The 20,546-nt window shown below is 43.7% G+C and overlaps 1 protein-coding gene across 6 annotated transcripts in view; it reads left to right on the top strand.

Moving 5' to 3' along the window:
• The first annotated feature begins 5,853 nt into the window (after positions 1-5,853).
• Positions 5,854-20,546, top strand: part of stau2 (staufen double-stranded RNA binding protein 2) — a 258,022-nt gene continuing 243,329 nt past the window's right edge. For all 6 annotated transcript variants that reach the window (XM_060899949.1, XM_060899948.1, XM_060899950.1 and 3 more), the window contains exons 1-4: positions 5,854-5,908; positions 17,012-17,096; positions 17,317-17,447; positions 17,639-17,798. In XM_060899949.1, coding sequence (XP_060755932.1) covers positions 17,021-17,096; positions 17,317-17,447; positions 17,639-17,798 — 367 coding nt within the window. In that variant the 5' untranslated portion in view covers positions 5,854-5,908; positions 17,012-17,020. The remainder of the gene's footprint in view (positions 5,909-17,011; positions 17,097-17,316; positions 17,448-17,638; positions 17,799-20,546) is intronic.

Below are 20,546 nucleotides of genomic sequence, written 5' to 3'. Positions count from 1 at the left end.
TGTATATCAGCAGGAAGCTGTCGGTGCGTGAGGGGCGCTACAGCACCATCGAGAAAGAGTGTCTGGCCATCAAGTGGGCGGTTCTCGCCCTCCGGTACTACCTACTGGGGCGCCCTTTCACCCTCTGTTCGGACCACGCGCCCCTCCAGTGGCTCCACCGCATGAAAGATGCCAACGCGCGGATCACCCGTTGGTATCTGGCGCTCCAACCCTTTAATTTCAAGGTGGTCCACAGGCCGGGGGCGCAGATGGTCGTGGCGGACGTCCTCACCCGTCAAGGGGGGGGGGGGAGTCGGCTGCAGGCCGGACGGCCGCCCGGCCTGAGTCGGGCGGTGGGGGTATGTGGCAGCGGGGGCGTGGTCAAGCGCCGGTCTGTGACAGGAGGGCGGAGTAAGGGAAGGTAAGTGGCAGAATCACGACACCTGAGAACAATTAACCTGTGTTTGTGTGTGTCTTCCCAGTGACCGCGCCCTATTTAAGGAGGGAGAGTGAGAGCAGAGGAGCTGATCTCTGGACTAGACACTGGTTCTGTGTGTGTGTCTGTCTAGCCAATATAACATTGTTCACTGAACAGTGTGGCAATAAAGCCTTTTGCAAACCTGATCTCTGTCCTGCCGTCCTCAGTGCTCCACCCACACGTAGGGAGTCTTACATCCACCTATTTGAGTCACGAAGGGTCTCCCCCCCTCACAGAAAGGCCCCCGCCGGCCACTGGGCTTGAACCCAGAACCTTCTTGCTGTGAGGTGACCGTGCTAACCACTACACCACCATGCTACCCAAGATAAATTATCTATATTCATTACAGTACAAGTACATCTATTTGAGTCATGAAGTGGTTTTTTTTTTTTCCACACAGAAAGGCTGCTGCCGGCCACTGGGCTTGAACCCAGAACCTTCTTGCTGTGAGGTGACAGTGCTGACCATTCCACCACCCAAGAGAAATCATCTATATTCAGTACAGTACAAGTCCACCTATTTGAGTCACGAAGGGTCTCCCCCCCTCACAGAAAGGCCCCCGCCGGCCACTGGGCTTGAACCCAGAGTCTTCTTGCTGTGAGGTGACAGTGCTGACCACTCCACCACCCAAGAGAAATAATCTATATTCAGTACAGTACAGTAGAAGTCCACCTATTTGAGTCACAAAGGGTCTCCCCCCCTCACAGAAAGGCCTCCTCCGGCCACTGGGCTTGAACCCAGAACCTTCTTGCTGTGAGGTGACAGTGCTAACCACTACACCACCATGCTACCCAAGATAAATAATCTATATTCATTACACTACAAGTACACCTATTTGAGTCATGAAGTTTGTTTTTTTTTTCACACAGAGAGGCTCCCGCCGGCCGCTGGGCTTGGACCCAGAACCTTCTTCTTGTGAGGTGACAGTGCGGACCACTACACCACCCAAGAGAAATAATCTATATTCAGTACAGTACAAGTCCACCTATTTGAGTCATGAAGGCCCCCCCCCCATAGAAAGGCTGTTGGTGGCCACTGAGCTTGAACCCAGAACCTTCTTGCTGAGGTGACCGTGCTAATCACTACACCACCATGCTACCCAAGATAAATTATCTATATTCATTACAGTACAAGTACACCTATTTGAGTCATGAAGTGTTTTTTTTTTCACACAGAAAGGCTGCCGCCGGTCACTGGGCTTGAACCCAGAACCTTCTTGCTGTGAGGTGACAGTGCTGACCATTCCACCACCCAAGAGAAATCATCTATATTCAGTCCAAGTCCACTTATTTGAGTCGCGAAGGTTCCCCCCCCCCAGAAAGGCCCCCGCCGGCCACTGGACTTGAACCCAGAACCTTCTTGCTGTGAGGTGACAGTGCTGACCACAACACCACCCAAGAGAAATAATCTATATTCAGTACAGAAAAGTACAAGTCCACCTATTTGAGTCATGAAGGCCCCCCCCATAGAAAGGCCCCGGCCGGCCACTGGGCTTGAACCCAAAACCTTCTTGATGTGAGGTGACAGTGCTGACCACTACACAACCCAAGAGAAATAATCTATATTCAGTACCGTACAGTACAAGTCCACCTATTTGAGTCATGAAGGCCCCCCCCACAGAAAGGCCGTTGCTGGCCACTGAGCTTGAACCCAGAACCTTCTTGCTGTGAGGTGACCGTGCTAACCACTACACCACCATGCTACCCAAGATAAATAATCTATATTCATTACAGTACAATTACACCTATTTGAGTCATGAAGTGTTTTTTTTTCCACACAGAAAGGCTGCTGCCGGCCACTGGGCTTGAACCCAGAACCTTCTTGCTGTGAGGTGACAGTGCTGACCACTCCACCACCCAAGAGAAATAATCTATATTCAGTACAGTACAAGTCCACCTATTTGAGTCACGAAGGATCTCCCCCCCTCACAGAAAGGCCCCCGCCGGCCACTGGGCTTGAACCCAGAACCTTCTTGCTGTGAGGTGACCGTGCTAACCACTACACCACCATACTACCCAAGATAAATAATCTATATTCAGTACAGTACAAGTACACCTATTTGAGTCATGAAGTTTTTTTTTTTTTCACACAGAAAGGCTGCTGCCGGCCACTGGGTTTGAACCCAGAACCTTCTTGCTGTGAGGTGACAGTGCTGACCACTCCACCACCCAAGAGAAATAATCTATATTCAGTACAGTACAAGTCCACCTATTTGAGTCACGAAGGGTCTCCCCCCCTCAAAGAAAGGCCCCTGCCGGCCACTGGGCTTGAACCCAGAACCTTCTTGCTGTGAGGTGACAGTGCTGACCACTCCACCACCCAAGAGAAATAATCTATATTCAGTACAGTACAAGTCCACCTATTTGAGTCACATAGGGTCCCCCCCAGAAAGGCCCCCGCCGGCCACTGGGCTTGAACCCAGAACCTTCTTGCTGTGAGGTGACAGTGCTGACCACTCCACCACCCAAGAGAAATAATCTATATTCAGTACAGTACAAGTCCACCTATTTGAGTCACATAGGGTCCCCCCCAGAAAGGCTACCGCTGGCCACTGTGCTTGAACCCAGAACCTTCTTGCTGTGAGGTGACAGTGCTGACCACTACACCACCCAAGAGAAATAATCTATATTCAGTACAGTAAAGTACAAGTCCACCTATTTGAGTCATGAAGGCCCCCCCCATAGAAAAGCCCCCGCCGGCCACTGGGCTTGAACCCAGAACCTTCTTGCTGTGAGGTGACAGTGCTGACCACTCCACCACCCAAGAGAAATAATCTATATTCAGTACAGTACAAGTCCACCTATTTGAGTCACGAAGGGTCTCTCCCCCCTCACAGAAAGGCCCCCGCCGGCCACTGGGCTTGAACCCAGAACCTTCTTGCTGTGAGGTGACAGGGCTGACCACTCCACCACCCAAGAGAAATAATCTATATTCAGTACAGTACAAGTCCACCTGTTTGAGTCACGAAGGGTCTCTCCCCCCTCACAGAAAGGCTACCGCCGGCCACTGGGCTTGAACCCAGAACCTTCTTGCTGTGAGGTGACAGTGCTGACCATTCCACCACCCAAGAGAAATCATCTATATTCAGTACAAGTCAACCTATTTGAGTCACGAAAGGTCCCCCCCAGAAAGGCCCCCGCCGGCCACTGGACTTGAACCCAGAACCTTCTTGCTGTGAGGTGACTGTGCTGACCACTCCACCACCCAAGAGAAATAATCTATATTCAGTAAATTACAGTACAAGTCCACCTTTTTGAGTCATTAAGGCCCCCCCCCCCCCACAGAAAGGCCATTGCTGGCCACTGAGCTTGAACCCAGAACCTTCTTGCTGTGAGGTGACCGTGCTCACCACTACACCACCATGCTACCCAAGATAAATAATCTATATTCATTACAGTACAATTACACCTATTTGAGTCGTGAAGTGTTTTTTTTTCACACAGAAAGGCTGCTGCCGGCCACTGGGCTTGAACCCAGAACCTTCTTGCTGTGAGGTGACAGTGCTGACCACTACACCACCCAAGAGAAATAATCTATATTCAGTACAGTACAGTACAAGTCCACCTATTTGAGTCATGAAGCCCCCCCCCCATAGAAAGGCTGTTGCTGGCCACTGAGCTTGAACCCAGAACCTTCTTGCTATGAGGTGACCGTGCTAATTACTACACCACCATGCTACCCAAGATAAATTATCTATATTCATTACAGTACAAGTACACCTATTTGAGTCATGAAGTGTTTTTTTTTTCCACACAGAAAGGCTGCTGCCGGCCACTGGGCTTGAACCCAGAACCTTCTTGCTGTGAGGTGACAGTGCTGACCATTCCACCACCCAAGAGAAATCGTCTATATTCAGTACAGTACAAGTCCACCTATTTGAGTCACATAGGGTCCCCCCCAGAAAGGCTCCCACCAGCCACTGGGCTTGAACCCAGAACCTTCTTGCTGTGAGGTGACAGTGCTGACCACTCCACCACCCAAGAGAAATAATCTATATTCAGTACAGTACAAGTCCACCTATTTGAGTCACATAGGGTCCCCCCCAGAAAGGCTCCCGCTGGCCACTGGGCTTGAACCCAGAACCTTCTTGCTGTGAGGTGACAGTGCTGACCACTACACCACCCATGAGAAATAATCTATATTCATTACAGTATAGTACAAGTCCACCTATTTGAGTCATGAAGGCCCCCCCCCCATAGAAAGGCTGTTGCTGGCCACTGAGCTTGAACCCAGAACCTTCTTGCTGTGAGGTGACCGTGCTAATCACTACACTACCATGCTACCCAAGATAAATTATCTATATTCATTACAGTACAAGTACACCTATTTGAGTCATGAAGTGTTTTTTTTTTTCACACAGAAAGGCTGCTGCCGGCCACTGGGCTTGAACCCAGAACCTTCTTGCTGTGAGGTGACAGTGCTGATCATTCCACCACCCAAGAGAAATCATCTATATTCAGTACAGTACAGTACAAGTCCACCTATTTGAGTCATGAAGGCCCCCCCCCCACAGAAAGGACGTTGCTGGCCACTGAGCTTGAACCCAGAACCTTCTTGCTATGACGTGACCGTGCTAATCACTACACCACCATGCTACCCAAGATAAATTATCTATATTCATTACAGTACAAGTACACCTATTTGAGTCACGAAGGGTCTCCCCCCTTCAGAGAAAGGCCCCCGCCGGCCACTGGGCTTGAACCCAGAACCTTCTTGCTGTGATGTGACAGTGTTGACCACTCCACCACCCAAGAGAAATAATCTATATTCAGTACAGTACAAGTCCACCTATTTGAGTCACATAGGGTCCCCCCCAGAAAGGCTCCTGCCGGCCACTGGGCTTGAACCCAGAACCTTCTTGCTGTGAGGTGACAGTGCTGACCACTACACCACCCAAGAGAAATAATCTATATTCTGTACAGTACAAGTCCACCTATTTGAGTCATGAAGGTTGTTGTTGTTGTTAAAAATGACTATGATTTGTAGTCATATTATTGTAGACATGAAGCAACGTTTAAATTAAATATCCATCTAATTAATTTCAGTTTCATTGTTTGCAGAGTTCCATTGGAGCTCAGTGATGTGTTTAATAAAGGGGTGAGTGTGTGTGTGTGTGTGTGTTTCCTCCTGTGGGGATGAGGAGTTGGGAAAAGCTCCTCAGCTGCAGCAGGAAGTCGGACTGTACCATTGTTTAAAAAGCACATGGGGGACATTTTTATTTTAATGCGCGAAATGTTAATTCACCCGGTCTTCTGGTGGATTTAAAATGCGTTTACGGCACAAATAAACTTTTTTTTAGATTGACATCGTGTTCGGGTCATTCATAAAGACTTTATTTCTGAGCGAGTGATCATGTGTAAGGCTCCAGCGCTCATGCGGACGGTGGTTCGGTCCGGTGTCATTAGTTCTCTTTAGTGTTTGCCGATGTTGGAGGTCTGGCGGCGGACTGAGGTAAAAACCGAGCAGGGAAAGAGAGAAAAGCGGGCTGAGCGGGCGGTGCGGTGCGGTGCGGGGTGCGCGGCGGCGGCGGGTTCGCGGTGTGTGTCGGGCTGTGAAAGCTGCTGAGTGATGTGATGGAGAGGGTCGCTCGGCTCGGCTGGGCTGCGCGAGGGGGAGTTTGGGAGATTCAGCCATGATGGATAAACACACACACACACAGCTAACCGCTAACTGCACAGCTAAAGGCTCAATTACAGCGGAAATAAAACTACCAGTTCAGTTCCGCCGAGCTCTTTCTGTCAAATAGATCAACCTGGAGAGGCTGTCGGAGCTGTCTGTGGGCCGAAACACGCACAGCACAGCACAGCACAGCTCCTTTAAAGCCAGCGCTTACTGACTATATCATATAATATCATATCATATCATATAATATAGCCTACAGTCCACTAATATACACCAGAGATAAAACATCACATCACTGCAGCTGAATGAATGCAGCATTATTTATCTGTTTATCTATATCTGTCTGTCTATATCTATCTATCTACTGTATCTATATCTCTGTCTGTCCTATCTATCTATCTATCTATCTATCTATCTATCTATCTATCTATCTATCTATCTATCTATCTATCTATCTGTCTGTCTGTCTATATCTATCTAGCTATATCTGTCTGTATCTATATCTGTCAATCTATGTCTGTCTGTATCTGTATATCTATATTTGTCTGTCTGTATCTATGTCTATCTATATCTGTCTATCTGTATCTATATCTGTCTGTATCTATATCTGTCTGTATTTATATCTGTCTATCTGTATCTATATCTGTCTGTATCTGTCTATCTGTCTCTATATCTGTCTGTATCTATATCTGTCTGTCTGTATCTGTGTCTGTCTGTCTGTATCTATATCTGTCTATTTGTCTCTGTCTGTCTGTCCTATCTGTCTATCTATCTATCTCTGTCAGATATAGATTATCTATCTGTCTGTCTGTATCTATATCTGTCTATCTGTATCTATATCTGTCTGTATCTATATCTGTCTATGTCTCTATATCTGTCTGTATCTATATCTGTCTATGTCTCTATATCTGTCTGTCTCTATATCTGTCTGTCTCTATATCTGTCTGTATCTATATCTGTCTATGTCTCTATATCTGTCTGTCTGTATCTGTCTGTCTATTTGTCTGTCTGTCTGTCTGTCCTATCTATCTATCTATCTATCTATCTATCTATCTATCTATCTATCTATCTATCTATCTATCTCTGTCAGATATAGATTATCTATCTGTCTGTCTGTCTGTATCTATATCTGTCTATCTGTATCTATATCCGTCTGTCTCTATATCTGTCTGTCTGTATCTATATCTGTCTGTCTGTATCTGTGTCTGTCTGTCTGTCCTATCTGTCTATCTATCTATCTCTGTCAGATATAGATTATCTATCTGTCTGTCTGTCTGTCTGTCTGTCTGTCACTTAGGATCATTCTCATGAGCATGTGATGAGCTGTTGTGGTTCTCTGTCTTTAGCTGTTGTTATTAGATGTCTGATGTCGTATTGACACTAAGTGGAAAATATCAATCTTTATTGAATGCTTTTCAGGAACATTCCACCCTAAAACACACAAAACATATTTGTATTGAAATAATTACAGCCTGTTTATCGATTCTGGTCTTACTTTGGTAGATGATTTCGTGTTTTCGTTATCCTCATGAGAAGTTAGCAGTTGTGTCGTGATGACGTCACAGGGGGACACTGTGCTAACTTCAACAGGAGGAAAAAAAAAACAATCTTAAAGTGCATATTCTGGACCAATTTAATTTTTTTTAATATGAAAGTATGTCCCTTTACACACTCATCCAGAAGGGTAATTTTGTACAAGGCCATCTGTCTACAGCAGAAAAAAATAAAATCACAAAATGCGTCTGGAAAAATCCCAAGGGAGTCTGGAGCCAGATTCGTGACGTCACCTGCGGAAGCGCCAGCAGGCTGCGCGAGCTTTGCACGGTTTCAGTGCACAGCCTGTGTAGACCAAGCGCTCCCATTTCTCTCTCATTGTCCGGTCTTTTGGGAAACGATGAGTACTAATCCCATCAAGATTGGTGTTGCTACACCCTCCTATGATACATCTGTTAACCATTTTAATAATTACGTAATAACGTTGTTGAAATTTGCAGAAAACCACCGGGTCGTTTTCTCATAAACAAACCAGCGCTGATGTAGGATACAGAGGGAGGCGTCCCGCACGCGACGTCACGAAAATCAGTGTTTGCCGGGAAATCCAAATGGCAAGTTTTTTCAGAGGCGGACCAATTCACCTCAAATGGCTTGATTGCAACTGAATATTTCTGGTATTGCGCAAGGTAAAAAATTGCAGAGAATGCAGAATGTTACAGATATTTGACCAAAGCTTAATATAAAATAGGAGAATTACATTGATCTTGCTCCTGAATTTACCTGTGATATGCAATTTAAATATCTTAAACAGCTGGTAACGACAGGATTATTTGCAGCGCTGAAAGTTCCTGGCATAACCAAAGAACAGTAATATGGCATCTGGGATGTCCCAGGACACCCTTGACAAAACGTCTAGCATATCAGGATTTTCTGTCATGTTTTTCTTAATAGTCAGGATTGACAATTTCTTGACCCTCCTCCTTGATGGTCGTAAACAGTGATTAAAATCAAAGTCCTTCCCATGCCACGTGGTGCATAGGGCAGCGCCAATCTCCGCTTCCGTAGCCCTTGGCCTCTTGTCTATTACACAGCTAGGGTTACAGTGGGGGGCTAGTCCTCTGGTAACCGTGAGAGTTTGACTCCCCACGTGCATCTGTATTGCAGCGTGCCTTGCCAGACGGCAGTCAGTACCATTTTTTTTATGATGGTCTTTGGTATGACCCGACCGTGAGTAGAACTCCCAATTGAGAGGCGGACACGCTAACTACTCGGCCAACTCGCGGTATAAACAATGATTGGTCTGGGTTGAACTTATAGTGTTTCCAGTCTCCCAATCAAGACACTGCAAGAATTTATGGCCCTATGATTACCTAACATGTCTGACATAAAAAGACAAAAATCATGTCTGATCCCAGCATTCGGCCTTGTTCACGCCTACCCTTAACATGCATCGTGGATGGCAAATGAACAAGTGCTAAGTACAGGTGTGAATGTGGTCAAGTGTGTCTCGATTATGGCCACATCACATTAGTGGTGTGAAGGCCAGTGTGTCTCGGTGCATCTCTTAGACCACGAAGGACCAAATAATCATTACATGAGCTGGAAAACATATAGTAATTGTGAAACTGTTTGGAAATCACACTGATCTTTCGAGGTCTCTGCTGCTAGTTTAATGGATAAAGGTGGCGCTCAAACGGATGAGATGAAAGCGGCTGATTTCATTGCTTCTTTCTTCATCTCATCGCTCATTCATACGTTGGGAGCAAAAACATTCGATGGAAACTTTTGAAACAGTCTGTCAGGTACATGAGAGAGGATTCCTGGGACATTTCTGACTGAAAATAAAAGCAGTAAAAGAACGACAAAATAGATGTGCTTGATCGCCGTCTCTTATGAAATTTGATAAGTTTTGGGACGGAGCTTTTTTTTCTGTTTGTGGAAATGAGGGTGGGCTTGATGAGTTTAAGTAATCATTCAAAGCTTATTTGATTCCGCATATTTACCTCTCAGAGATCCATTTTTCCCCCACAAATCTTACCGAACGCACCTTTAACCTTCTGGGGTCTGAGGGTATTTTCTGGCACTCTAATGATTTTGGCATGCTCTGATTTTGTTGTCAATTTCAACAAATCTAAGCAGTATTTTCAAAGTCATATGACTTTTTTTTATATTCAGCACAAGTTCAGCTACAATAATATCCATGTCGTTTGTATGTCATGATTGTACTTACAAAAATTAAAAACAGATAAATGAAGATGTTGTGAAAAACAGTTTCAGAACTGTGTTGGAATGTGTGAAAAAACATGACTTTACCCGTTCTGTCGAACCATTTTGGTCACTTGAGGTGATTTCTGTTCAGTCTTAGGAATGCATCGAGCACAAAAACTTAAATTTGCTCCATTGATTTGGACAATTAACTGGCCATAAAAAAAAATTATGTCCTGTTGCTTTGGGATAAAGGGTTGGCAGTGAGAAGGGTAAAAATTTCCATTCCATTCAATGAGAAGAGTGAAAACCCCTCCTGCTGCCAACTCTTAATCCCATCAGGTCAAGTCCCAATGGGTAAGGTCATGTTTTTTCACACATTTCAACACCGTTCTAAAACTGCTTTTTACAACAGCTTCATTTATCTGGCATTTGACGTTATTTTGATATTTGACTCTATTCAGTGTGTCTTGAAATTAGGTATATACCGAATCCTGATTTTTAAGGTTCTGCCGAATATCGAATCCACTACTTAAGATTCGGCCGAAACTGAATACTGAATCCTACTCTGAACATCAGCTAGTACATTATAATGCAGTGAAAAACATTGCCCATTTCCTTTTCTTAATAGCAAGATAGAGATACTTTATCCAGAATGAATATTCATCTCATCTCATTATCTGTAGCCGCTCCATCCTGTTCTACAGGGTCGCAGGCAAGCTGGAGCCTATCCCAGCTGACTACGGGCAAAAGGCGGGGTACACCCTGGACAAGTCGCCAGGTCATCACAGGGCTGACACATAGACACAGACAACCATTCACACTCACATTCACACCTACGGTCAATTTAGAGTCACCAGTTAACCTAACCTGCATGTCTTTGGACTGTGGGGGAAACCGGAGCACCCGGAGGAAACCCACGCGGACACGGGGAGAACATGCAAACTCCACACAGAAAGGCCCTCGTCGGCCACTGGGCTCAAACCTGGACCTTCTTGCTGTGAGGCGACAGCGCTAACCACTACACCACCGTGTCACCCCCAGAAGGAATATTTTATTTTATTTTAAACTGTAAAAACATAGGCAATAACTTCTGCCACTATTTTGTATTTGAATAGTCACACTTGGAGAACACCACTGAAATGTTCAGCTTAAAGTCATTCAGTGTACAGGCTGTAGTGTACTGTCCATTATAAAGAACAAAGAAAAAGAGCAAAAAGTGACATTATTGCTAAAAGAATAAGGCCTGTCAGTAACAGTGAGCCATTGCTAAAGTGCTCTTTGTTGAACAAAAAGTAAAAAAAAAAAAAAATCTCTGCAGATAGAATGCAGCAAAACATAGCACATTTACATTTTAACTCTTGCATACATGTAAGCCTACTTAATTTTCAAACAAAAAGGTGATATTTAATGCTGAATCTGTTTTCCTCAGGAAAAAAAAAACTTACTGGGGATCTTGATCATGTTTAATGCTTACACTCATGGAACATAAATTATAGGCTATTTCACTTCAATTTCAAGCACTTACAACTGTAGGCTTAATTAGATACGTTAAACAAAGTGTAGCACAAAAAACTCGAACATGTCTCCACGTAGGCTATTTTATTAACAACCTAGTTCTATAGCTAGCGTTGGTAATGGTGGTCTGAGTAGCACTTTTTATCCGTGACTGTGCGGTTGCAGCACCTGAAGCCTCACTGACGTTAGATTCAGCCATGCACAACTCGTACTCCGTCGGATGCTTTGAGTGAAGATGTTTTAACAGCGAAGATGTTGTGTACTGTTTAGCATCTTTCCCACCACGAGACAACTCTGTACTGCAAAGTGTGCATGTTGTGCGACTTGAATCTCCCTCTTTCACTTGAAAGTACTGCCACACAACACTCTTTCGGCTCACTGCTTCCATTTTCGATTTCGACTGCAAGCCCAATGGAGGCTATCTTCTCCTAAACATTGACGACGTAATCGCATGCACATGCGCTGCACGTAGGATTCGGTTCGGTCGGTGCTCTAGGGTTCGGCCGAAACCGAACCCCTTTAAAAAGGCCAAGATTCGGCCGAATCCGAAACCAAATCTTGGATTCGGTGCAACCCTACTTGAAATGAACTCTTGTACTGTTTTACTCAGTTAAGAGCCACAACCGTCTCTGCTACTCTGTAATTTTGCTCCCACTTCAACTCTAGATTTTACTCCCTAAACTCAAAGTAGAGCAAAATTAACTATTTTTGAGGAAAATACTTTTAACTCTGGAAGCATTGCTCAGTCATTTTTCCTGTGTATGCACTACAGCCGATCTATCAGCCGATCTGCTTATAATAAATAGAAGAAATATTTACACTTACTCAAGCTGACCTTTAGCTGGATCGAGTTGAAGCGTAAAAAAAAAAAGTGTCATAGCTCATCATTAGTGTCATAGTTCTCAAGATTGAATTGAATCGCTATCCTGAATCATTAATTGATTCACTGTCCTGAAATTGAATCACTGTCCTGAATCATGAAATGAATCATGAATTGACTCGCTGTCCTGAATCATCCAAAGCACATAAAATCCGTGTGCCATCTTGCAACAGGTTTTACCTCCAAATAGCCTAAACTATGTCTGATAGATTTTATCCTGTTTACGGTGGGCGTTCCCACCACGAAAGAGAAACCAATCGAAACTGAAAGTGTGACCGTGATTATCCTGCCGTTACCATGTGAATAGTCTTTTATGAACGTGTAAGTGCGCGCTCAGCACTCCGACTCCAGTGTGACAGAGTAAGGTGGCAAATTTTTATGTTTCATCTAATTTAGGCAATTAAAAAAATGTTATTTACCAGCTGGGAGGTCCGTATCGTGAAATATCGTGACCGAGGTCTTGAAAGTACTGAGCGAGGCCCTCTGGGCCGAGGTCAGTATTCAAGGCCGAGGTCACGGTATTTCACCATATGGACCGACCTTAAGCTGGTAAATAATATATTTATTTTTTTCTTTCCCAAATTCTAACAGAAAATAAGAGCGCCCGAAAGGGAAACCCTTACCCGTTCTGTCGAACCTGCTAGAGCTGGGCGATAAATTTATTTTATCGATTAATTCGAATTTATAGTTAAGGACGATGTGTTTTTATGAAAATTGGTTTTCTCTCAGTTTTAACTTCCGCCACCGATGCTCCCCTCTGCATGTGTGCAGAATGGATTGGGCAGCAGGGACGGATCGGGCACTGACACTATAGCCCTCCTCCCGCGCGCTTGCCATAGACACACGCAAACAACATGGCAGCGATTGGGGGGAAAGCCGCAACTTGTACCCAAGAAAGGAGTAACTTCTTCCGTGATCTGGAATTGGTTTGGTTTTGTGGCGTCGGACTCAGACCAAACAAGTCCTCGTTGTAAGGTGTGTTTGAAAACGGTTGCTTCCAAAGGAAGCAGCACGACGAATTTATTCCAACACCTTAAACAGAAGCACGCAGCGGAGCAGGAGAGGTACTGCTCCCAGCGGAATGAACACAGCCACAACACGAGCGCACCATCCAAAGTCAAGCAAGCAACCGTCCCGGACACATTTTCGAACTGTGTGCCTCATGATAAGAATGGGGCGCGGTGGAAGGCAATCACAGATGCTATTGCGATGTTCTCTCATCTACAAGCTTGTTTTTTGGTTTCTGGTTGCACTTTAACCCCAAAGGGGAAATTTAAGTGAAAACAAAATAAAGGTAAAACTTGTTTTTAATCATTTCTTTGTCATCTGTAGTTTGATTTTTAGTAGGGGGGAAAATCGATTAAAATCGAAAATCAGATTTTTTGTGGAAAAAATCGAAGATTTTTTTTAGGCCATATCGCCCAGCTCTACGAGCCGCCATTTTGAATCCTCATTCACGGCTGTAATGCAAATGGCTTCCTCCTCGGTATACAAGTGCACTTCAATGGCAGGAAAAAAACCCTACATTTTGCCGCCTATGTAGTCCCCTATTTATACAAATAGGAGTCATTCAAGATTCAGTCATGTTTTTGCTCAGCGTTAGCAAGTTAGAGGTTTTTATCTTTCTCCTGAAATGTTTTCTTTTATTTCTTCCTCCGCAGGGTAGTAAAACTCGCTTTCGCTGTGAACACTGTCGTTATCGCTATCTATGCTGTAAAATTAATGCTATTCTCCTGAGAAATGCTGCCAAAAATTTATAAGATTTTTGATAATCTTATAAATAAATCTTATTAAAAAAAAGATAAATGTTGAAAAAAAATGCTACTATGTTTGTTGTTGTGAACGTAGGATACAGACCCACTTGCCAGCCAATCAGAGCGCAGGATTTGATGGAAACCGCACCGTGAAAAAAATAAATATTATTTGGCAGTGGGCACATAGGAAAGTGTAAAGTTTCTGTCAATATGTTTCTCATGCTTGTATGATAAAAAAAACTTGCAAAGATATTTATCTAAATACATGACCTACTCATTCTAAACCTGTCGAGCTTCACCAGCGAAGTTCTTGACCCCAGAGGGTTAAGTCATAAGAACAAAAGAACGAGGTTTTTTTACTCGTTTTCCCAGGGCATTCAGGGTCACATCAATGAGAAATCCAGTGTAGAAGGAGTGGAGACAGTGCTGAAGTTGGATTCAAATTCCCAGAATGCAATGCAGATATGCTTGAGACTTGACTCTAGGTGACCAAGTGATATTAGCATGAAAGGTGAAGCTTTGGAAGGGTTAAAGCTCTGCTGCATCGCTCTTGTTTGGATTTTTCATTCAGTGCTAATTTATTTGCATGACAGCTGTCTCACTTTGCTCGACTGGTGAGATCAGCAGAATACAATATCTCAGTGCTACCTTTTAGCTTTATAATCACCCGAACTCAATGTGCAGTTCACACGTGGACGGGTCACACTACAGGACTATGGCAAGTTAGCGATGTACCGTGTATAACTGCCTCAGGCTTTTGGTCAGTTCAGTCATACAGTCAACAGAAGAGTAAATATTAAAAGAAGAGTAACAGAAGAGTAAATATTCACGAAAGTAACAGACCTTTGGCACTCCTCTCTTAATCATCAACAAATTAAAAGTCGAAACTGTTCAAGTGCCCACTAGTGACAGTAACTAGGTTGTTTGAGCAGTTGTATCTGTTTCCGAGTGAAAGGAGTGCAAGCAGAGCCTGTAAATATAGTTTAAATCAACAAGCTCAGCTGGGAAAGGCGCCGTGTCTGAAACAGCATCAGTATTGATTCACGTTTCTGACTTGCACCCGAGCGGCCTCTACCTTTTCCTCTCGGTGCTGGGGATGGTCAGATTTTTCACCTCTGTGTAGAAACTGGAGAATGTCCCAGCCTCCTTCAGTCACTTTCAGCACATCGTCTTCCCTGTCCTGAAACTGTCCTCTAGAGAAAAGTAGATTGCTGAGTACTGAATACCGAACCGAGCCCTGAGCTCTTATTTGTGCAGTGTGTGTTGTTTCATCAGTGTCCGGATGTGTGTTCTGTCTCCGCCATTTGTTAGTTAATTGCCTAACATACTTCGAATGCATTGTTCAAAGGCATTTATTGAGTTTGTACGAGAACCTTTGTACTTGGTTTTCCATAATACATATTCGAAAACCTTTGCACTGAGCGTTCTAGATCTTACCAGTGAGGATTGTAGAGCTTTAGTGCTGAGGATTCTAGAGCATATGCTCTGAGGACCGTACTATCGGAGGACACACGGCTGTTTGCAGTTTCTTGCACTGTCATCAAGAGGATCCAGAGATATTTACATCGGCCATTGTAGAGCTGCCTTCTTCACTTTGCACGGATGGTTCTAGAACCTTTGTGCTTTTGGTTCTAGGAGGTTCACAGAGGATGCTCAAACCTTTTCACGGAATGTGCTAGAACCTTTGCTCTGAGGGTACAAACAACTTCATAGTGTTGGTTCTGGAACTTTGCATTGATGATTCTAGAACCTTTGCACTGCAGATCCTAGAATCTTTGCGCTGAGGGCTGTAGAACTTTCTCTCAAGATTCTAAAAAAATTCTAGGACCTTTGCACTGAGTATTTTAGAAATTCTGTGCTGATGATTCTAGCACCTTTCCAATAAGGTTTGTAGAACCTTGGTTGTTGAATATTCTTGGCCTCTCATAGTAATGATTCTTGGGATTAAAGGTTCATTTTAATCGGTATTAAAGGTTCGCCTTTAGCACCGAGCACTCTAGAACCTTCACACAGTGGATTCTATTTCATTTACAGTGAGGACTGGAGAGTTGCAGTTATGGCTGAGGAACCTTTGCTGTTAGGGTTCTAGAATCTTTCCCCTGAGGATTCTAAGACCTGAATGGGAATTCTAGAAAGTTTGCCATGATGGTTCTAGAACTTTTGCACTGCTAGTTCTAGAATCTTTTGCACTGAGGGTTATAAAATGTTCACAATCTGAATTCGAGAAAGTTTGCACTGATGGTTCTAGAACTTTTGCACTGCTAGTTCTGGAATCTTTGCACTGAGGGTTACAAGATATTCATAATAGGAATTCTAGAAAGTTTGCACTGCTGGTTCTAGAATCTTTTGCACTGAGGATTATAAAATGTTCACAATCTGAATTCGAGAAAGTTTGCACTGATGGTTCTAGAACTTTTGCACTGCTAGTTCTGGAATCTTTGCACTGAGGGTTATAAGATGTTCATAATGGGAATTCTAGAAAGTTTGCAATGATGGTTACAGATATTTTGAACCACTAGTTCTAGAATCTTTGCACTGAGGGTTACAAGATCTTCATAATAGGAATACTAGAAAGTTTGCACTGATGGTTCTAGAACTTTTGCACTGCTAGTTCTGGAATCTTTTGCACTGAGGATTATAAAATGTTCACAATCAGAATTCGAGAAAAATTGCACTGATGGTTCTAGAACTTTTGCACTGCTAGTTCTGGAATCTTTGCACTGAGGGTTATAATATGTTCATAATGGGAATTCTAGAAAGTTTGCACTGATGGTTCTAGAATCTTTGCACTGAGGGTTATAAGATGTTCATGATGGAAATTCTCAAAAGTTGGCACTGATGGTTCAAGATATTTTGCACTGAGGGTCCGAACTCTGTACCCCTGAGGACCATAGAACCATCGCACACGGAGGATTCTAGAACTTCATCTGCATTATGTGACTTGAACCTTCACATGAAGACACATTGCATACACATTTGTATGTAACAGATCTGTAAGCACCACATCTGTATCAGCCGCAACCTCTTCCTTACGGCACTTCCTGTGTGGATGGAACGTCTCACTGTTCTTTCTTTTTACAGATATAAAGCATGGCCCAAGTGAAAGTGCAGACCTCAGCGCACACCGTGCCCTCCATCAATGGCACTGTGCCCACCGTCCCACCAGGTGTGTGTGAGAGAGAGACAGAGAGGCTTTCTGGTATCCGCTTACAGTTTCTCATTTTCAAAGAGGATGACATTTAACAGTGCAGCAGCAGTGTGAGGGTTCTGTTATTCAGTAACAGAAACTTCGAGAATATGGTTTGTGAAGAGAAGAGCTTTTAGTAGCTGAACTTGTTCTTTTAAGTGACGTCCTGTTCTGGTTCAACTGAATGTTGTTGTTTCAGCTCCTCCCCAGGATAACATGGCAAACCCTAAAGAGAAAACTCCGATGTGTCTGGTGAATGAGTTAGCCCGTTTCAACCGGATCCAGCCGCAGTACAAACTGCTGAACGAGCGGGGGCCTGCACATGCCAAGGTGTGCTGCTTCAGTTCCTCTCACCACTCGAAAGTCAACCTCATTTTAATTATTTGATTATAAAGCATTTTTCTTGAAATATGTACAAAAATATACTTTACATTATCCATCTATGGGTATATAATGTAGGTTGCATTGTTAGTATTGAAGTTCTCTAACTGTGCTCACTGTGTGTGTGTGTGTGCACGCAGATCTTCACTGTACAGTTGTGTTTAGGCGAGCAGGTCTGGGAAGCTGAAGGCTCCAGCATTAAGAAGGCTCAGCACTCAACAGCCAATAAAGCGCTAGCAGAGAGCTTGCTGCCCCGCCCCCCACCACGCATCACTAAACCAGACACACACACCAATCCAGGTACACACACACACGCACTACATCATCCTCAGGTTCTCGAGTGGCACTGGGGGTTCTTGTAACTTTGCACTAAAGATTCTACATCAAGGGTTCTACAACATTTACAGAGTGGAGCCTAAGACATTCACAGTGAGGACTGTGTTGATGGATCTAGAACTGTTATAGTTAGGGTTCTATGAATTTTCACACTGAGGCTCTAGAACTGTAGATGAAAGTCTTCCGGATTTACCCAGAAATCCGGATATCTGACAACTCTTGAAAATCTCCGGTTTTCCAAATGGAGAAATTTATTTTTTTGGATTTTTCATGTTCCTAGACGCGGCGTAATACTTCGCATCGTCCTTGCATGGGCACAGTCCTTAAATAGCCCAAACACAGTTAATTGATTAAAGACAGGTGTTCTTTGTTAACGGCGTGCGTGCCGGAGCTCGTTAGGCGCGCCTTCAGGAGCACGAGCTAAGACGTGCAGGACTGACACCGTTCTGTGCAAGCGCAACACAGTCGCACTAGAAAGCATGTTGTAGCTGCCAGTGTAGCTGCAGTCTTTTTAGTTGCAAATTACAAGTATTTCCTCTTGTGTTAATAATTTGCCATGTCAAAACAAGCGAAACTTTCCTCCTTCCTTTGACGTGAAGAGAGGTCAGCAATTTATTATATATATATATTTTTTCCCATCAAAGTTGCATTTTTTGGTTTCGAAGCTAAGTTTTAGTGCCGTTTCTAGAACACAACATCAAGAAAACGTGGAAGAAACAGCAATAATGGAAGAGCCTAGCAATGGTAATTATTTTTTCTTACATACTGTACTCAGGCTGCCAGTCAGTGTGTGACACACACACACACACACACCCTGAAAAATCCTGGCTATGGCCCTGATTTACATGAGAAATGTGGTATTCATTGGTGTGTTTAAATTTACAGACAATACGAACTAATGTAAACAATTGGCTTCAACTCGCATAAATATGAATTGGAAATGTTTAGTTCACTTTAGCTTATTCAAACACACAACTCTACTAAAAGATTGATAAACGAGGCTCAATGTCCCCAACATTGAAACCTGAAAGCTTTAGGCTACGTTTACATTACATCGAATCAGCGGATCATCAGATTAACGTTCTTAAAACGATTCGCGTTTACACTAAAACCGTTAGCCGTGCACACAGCAACGCCAATACGCGGATACGCTCGGCTCCGCAGGCATCCTGCGCTCCAAATCACTCCGCCCTGAACAGCGAGTGCCCTCTGGAGGGTGCGCACTCCGGCCCTGCGCAGCTCACACAGCGCGCGAGTGAAGTGAACAAGCTGTGATTCGGGACTGAGCCGCTGTGTGTGTGATCCCAGCGCATATCACTTACTACTTGCAAGTGGAAGGATGGCAAGCCTAAAGACAATCATAACTACACAATGGGCAGTATTTGCATCAGTATTTGCAGTATTTTCATACTTTTATACTCTTTAATGAAAGGTGATACAAGGCGGAAGTCCGCGCCGTTTTTCAGCAGTCGCGTCACATGACCAACGCCAGCGAATCAGGAAGGTGGATGTCACAGTGACGTTGTCCAATGAGACGCCAGCTAGAGCTCAGCACAGCGTATCCGCGTATTTTGAATGTTTACACAGCACCGGACCAGACACGATCTGGATTGAATACGTGGACGCTGGCGGATTCCTGTTTCCAGGCGGTTTAATGTAAACGGACAGTGCATCCGCGAAGAAAACGAGACAGATACGGTCTAGTGTAAACGTAGCCTTAGAAACTCTAACAGGCCTTTACTTTTTAACAGCACTGTTTTGGGATTTTGCTGAGTTTACCTTCAACTGTCTGATTTTTTTTTTCAAAGTAATGAACTGTGTAGCAGGAAAATCACTGCATTTTCTAAATGCACTCCTGAAAATTACTCATTAACTCGGGGAATTAAATTTGATATTTTTGACATGTTAATCATTAATGTACATGAAAGAAAAAGGCTTAAAAGTTATAACTTGTTTTAGTGGAAATAAGTACTAAAATGCACTAGAACGCAGGGTTTTGCGTGTTATTAAAATTTTTTCAGGGGACGTTGCCCCTGACCCCATCTTAGTTTGACTTTCAAAAGTTCAGGATTTTTTTCTTTGCTCCACTTTCATCTCTACAGAACCTTTGCATTAATGTTTCTTAACACAGAATGCTAGAACCTTAATTCTGAGGATTCTAAAACTACTTGGACATTTGCACTGAGCGTTCTATGACATTTGTGTGGAGGATTCTAGAACTTTTGAATGAAAGTTTGTAGAACCTTTGTTCCGAGTATTAATGATTACAGGGCTGCACTTTTGCACTGAGTGTTCTAGAACCTTCACACTGCAGACTTGAATACATTTAGAGTGAGGAGGGTTGCGTTGCACTGATGTTGCGTTGGTGGCTGTAGAATTTCTCTGGTTAGGGCTGTGAACTGAGGATGGGAGAGCCTTTGCACTGAGGATTCTAGAATATGTTCTCTGAGGATTTGTGAACATTTGTGGTAAGGATTGTCAAAACTTTTGTTCTGAATATTCTTGGCTCCTTACAATAATGATTATAGGGATGCAGCAGAGGTTCTGCAACCTTTGCACTGAGTGATCTAGAACCTACAAAATCTGTTACATTTGCAATGAGGATTGTAGATTTGCACTGAGAATTGTAGAACCGTTGTCCGGAAGGGTTCTAAAATTGTTACTCTGAGGGTTCTAGAACGTTCACTCTAAAGATTCAAAAAATATTCTAGG

This window comes from Neoarius graeffei, chromosome 19 (genome assembly GCF_027579695.1).
Source record: "Neoarius graeffei isolate fNeoGra1 chromosome 19, fNeoGra1.pri, whole genome shotgun sequence".
NCBI classification, from domain to species: Eukaryota; Metazoa; Chordata; class Actinopteri; order Siluriformes; family Ariidae; genus Neoarius; species Neoarius graeffei.
This window is presented reverse-complemented; position numbering and strand designations above follow the sequence as displayed.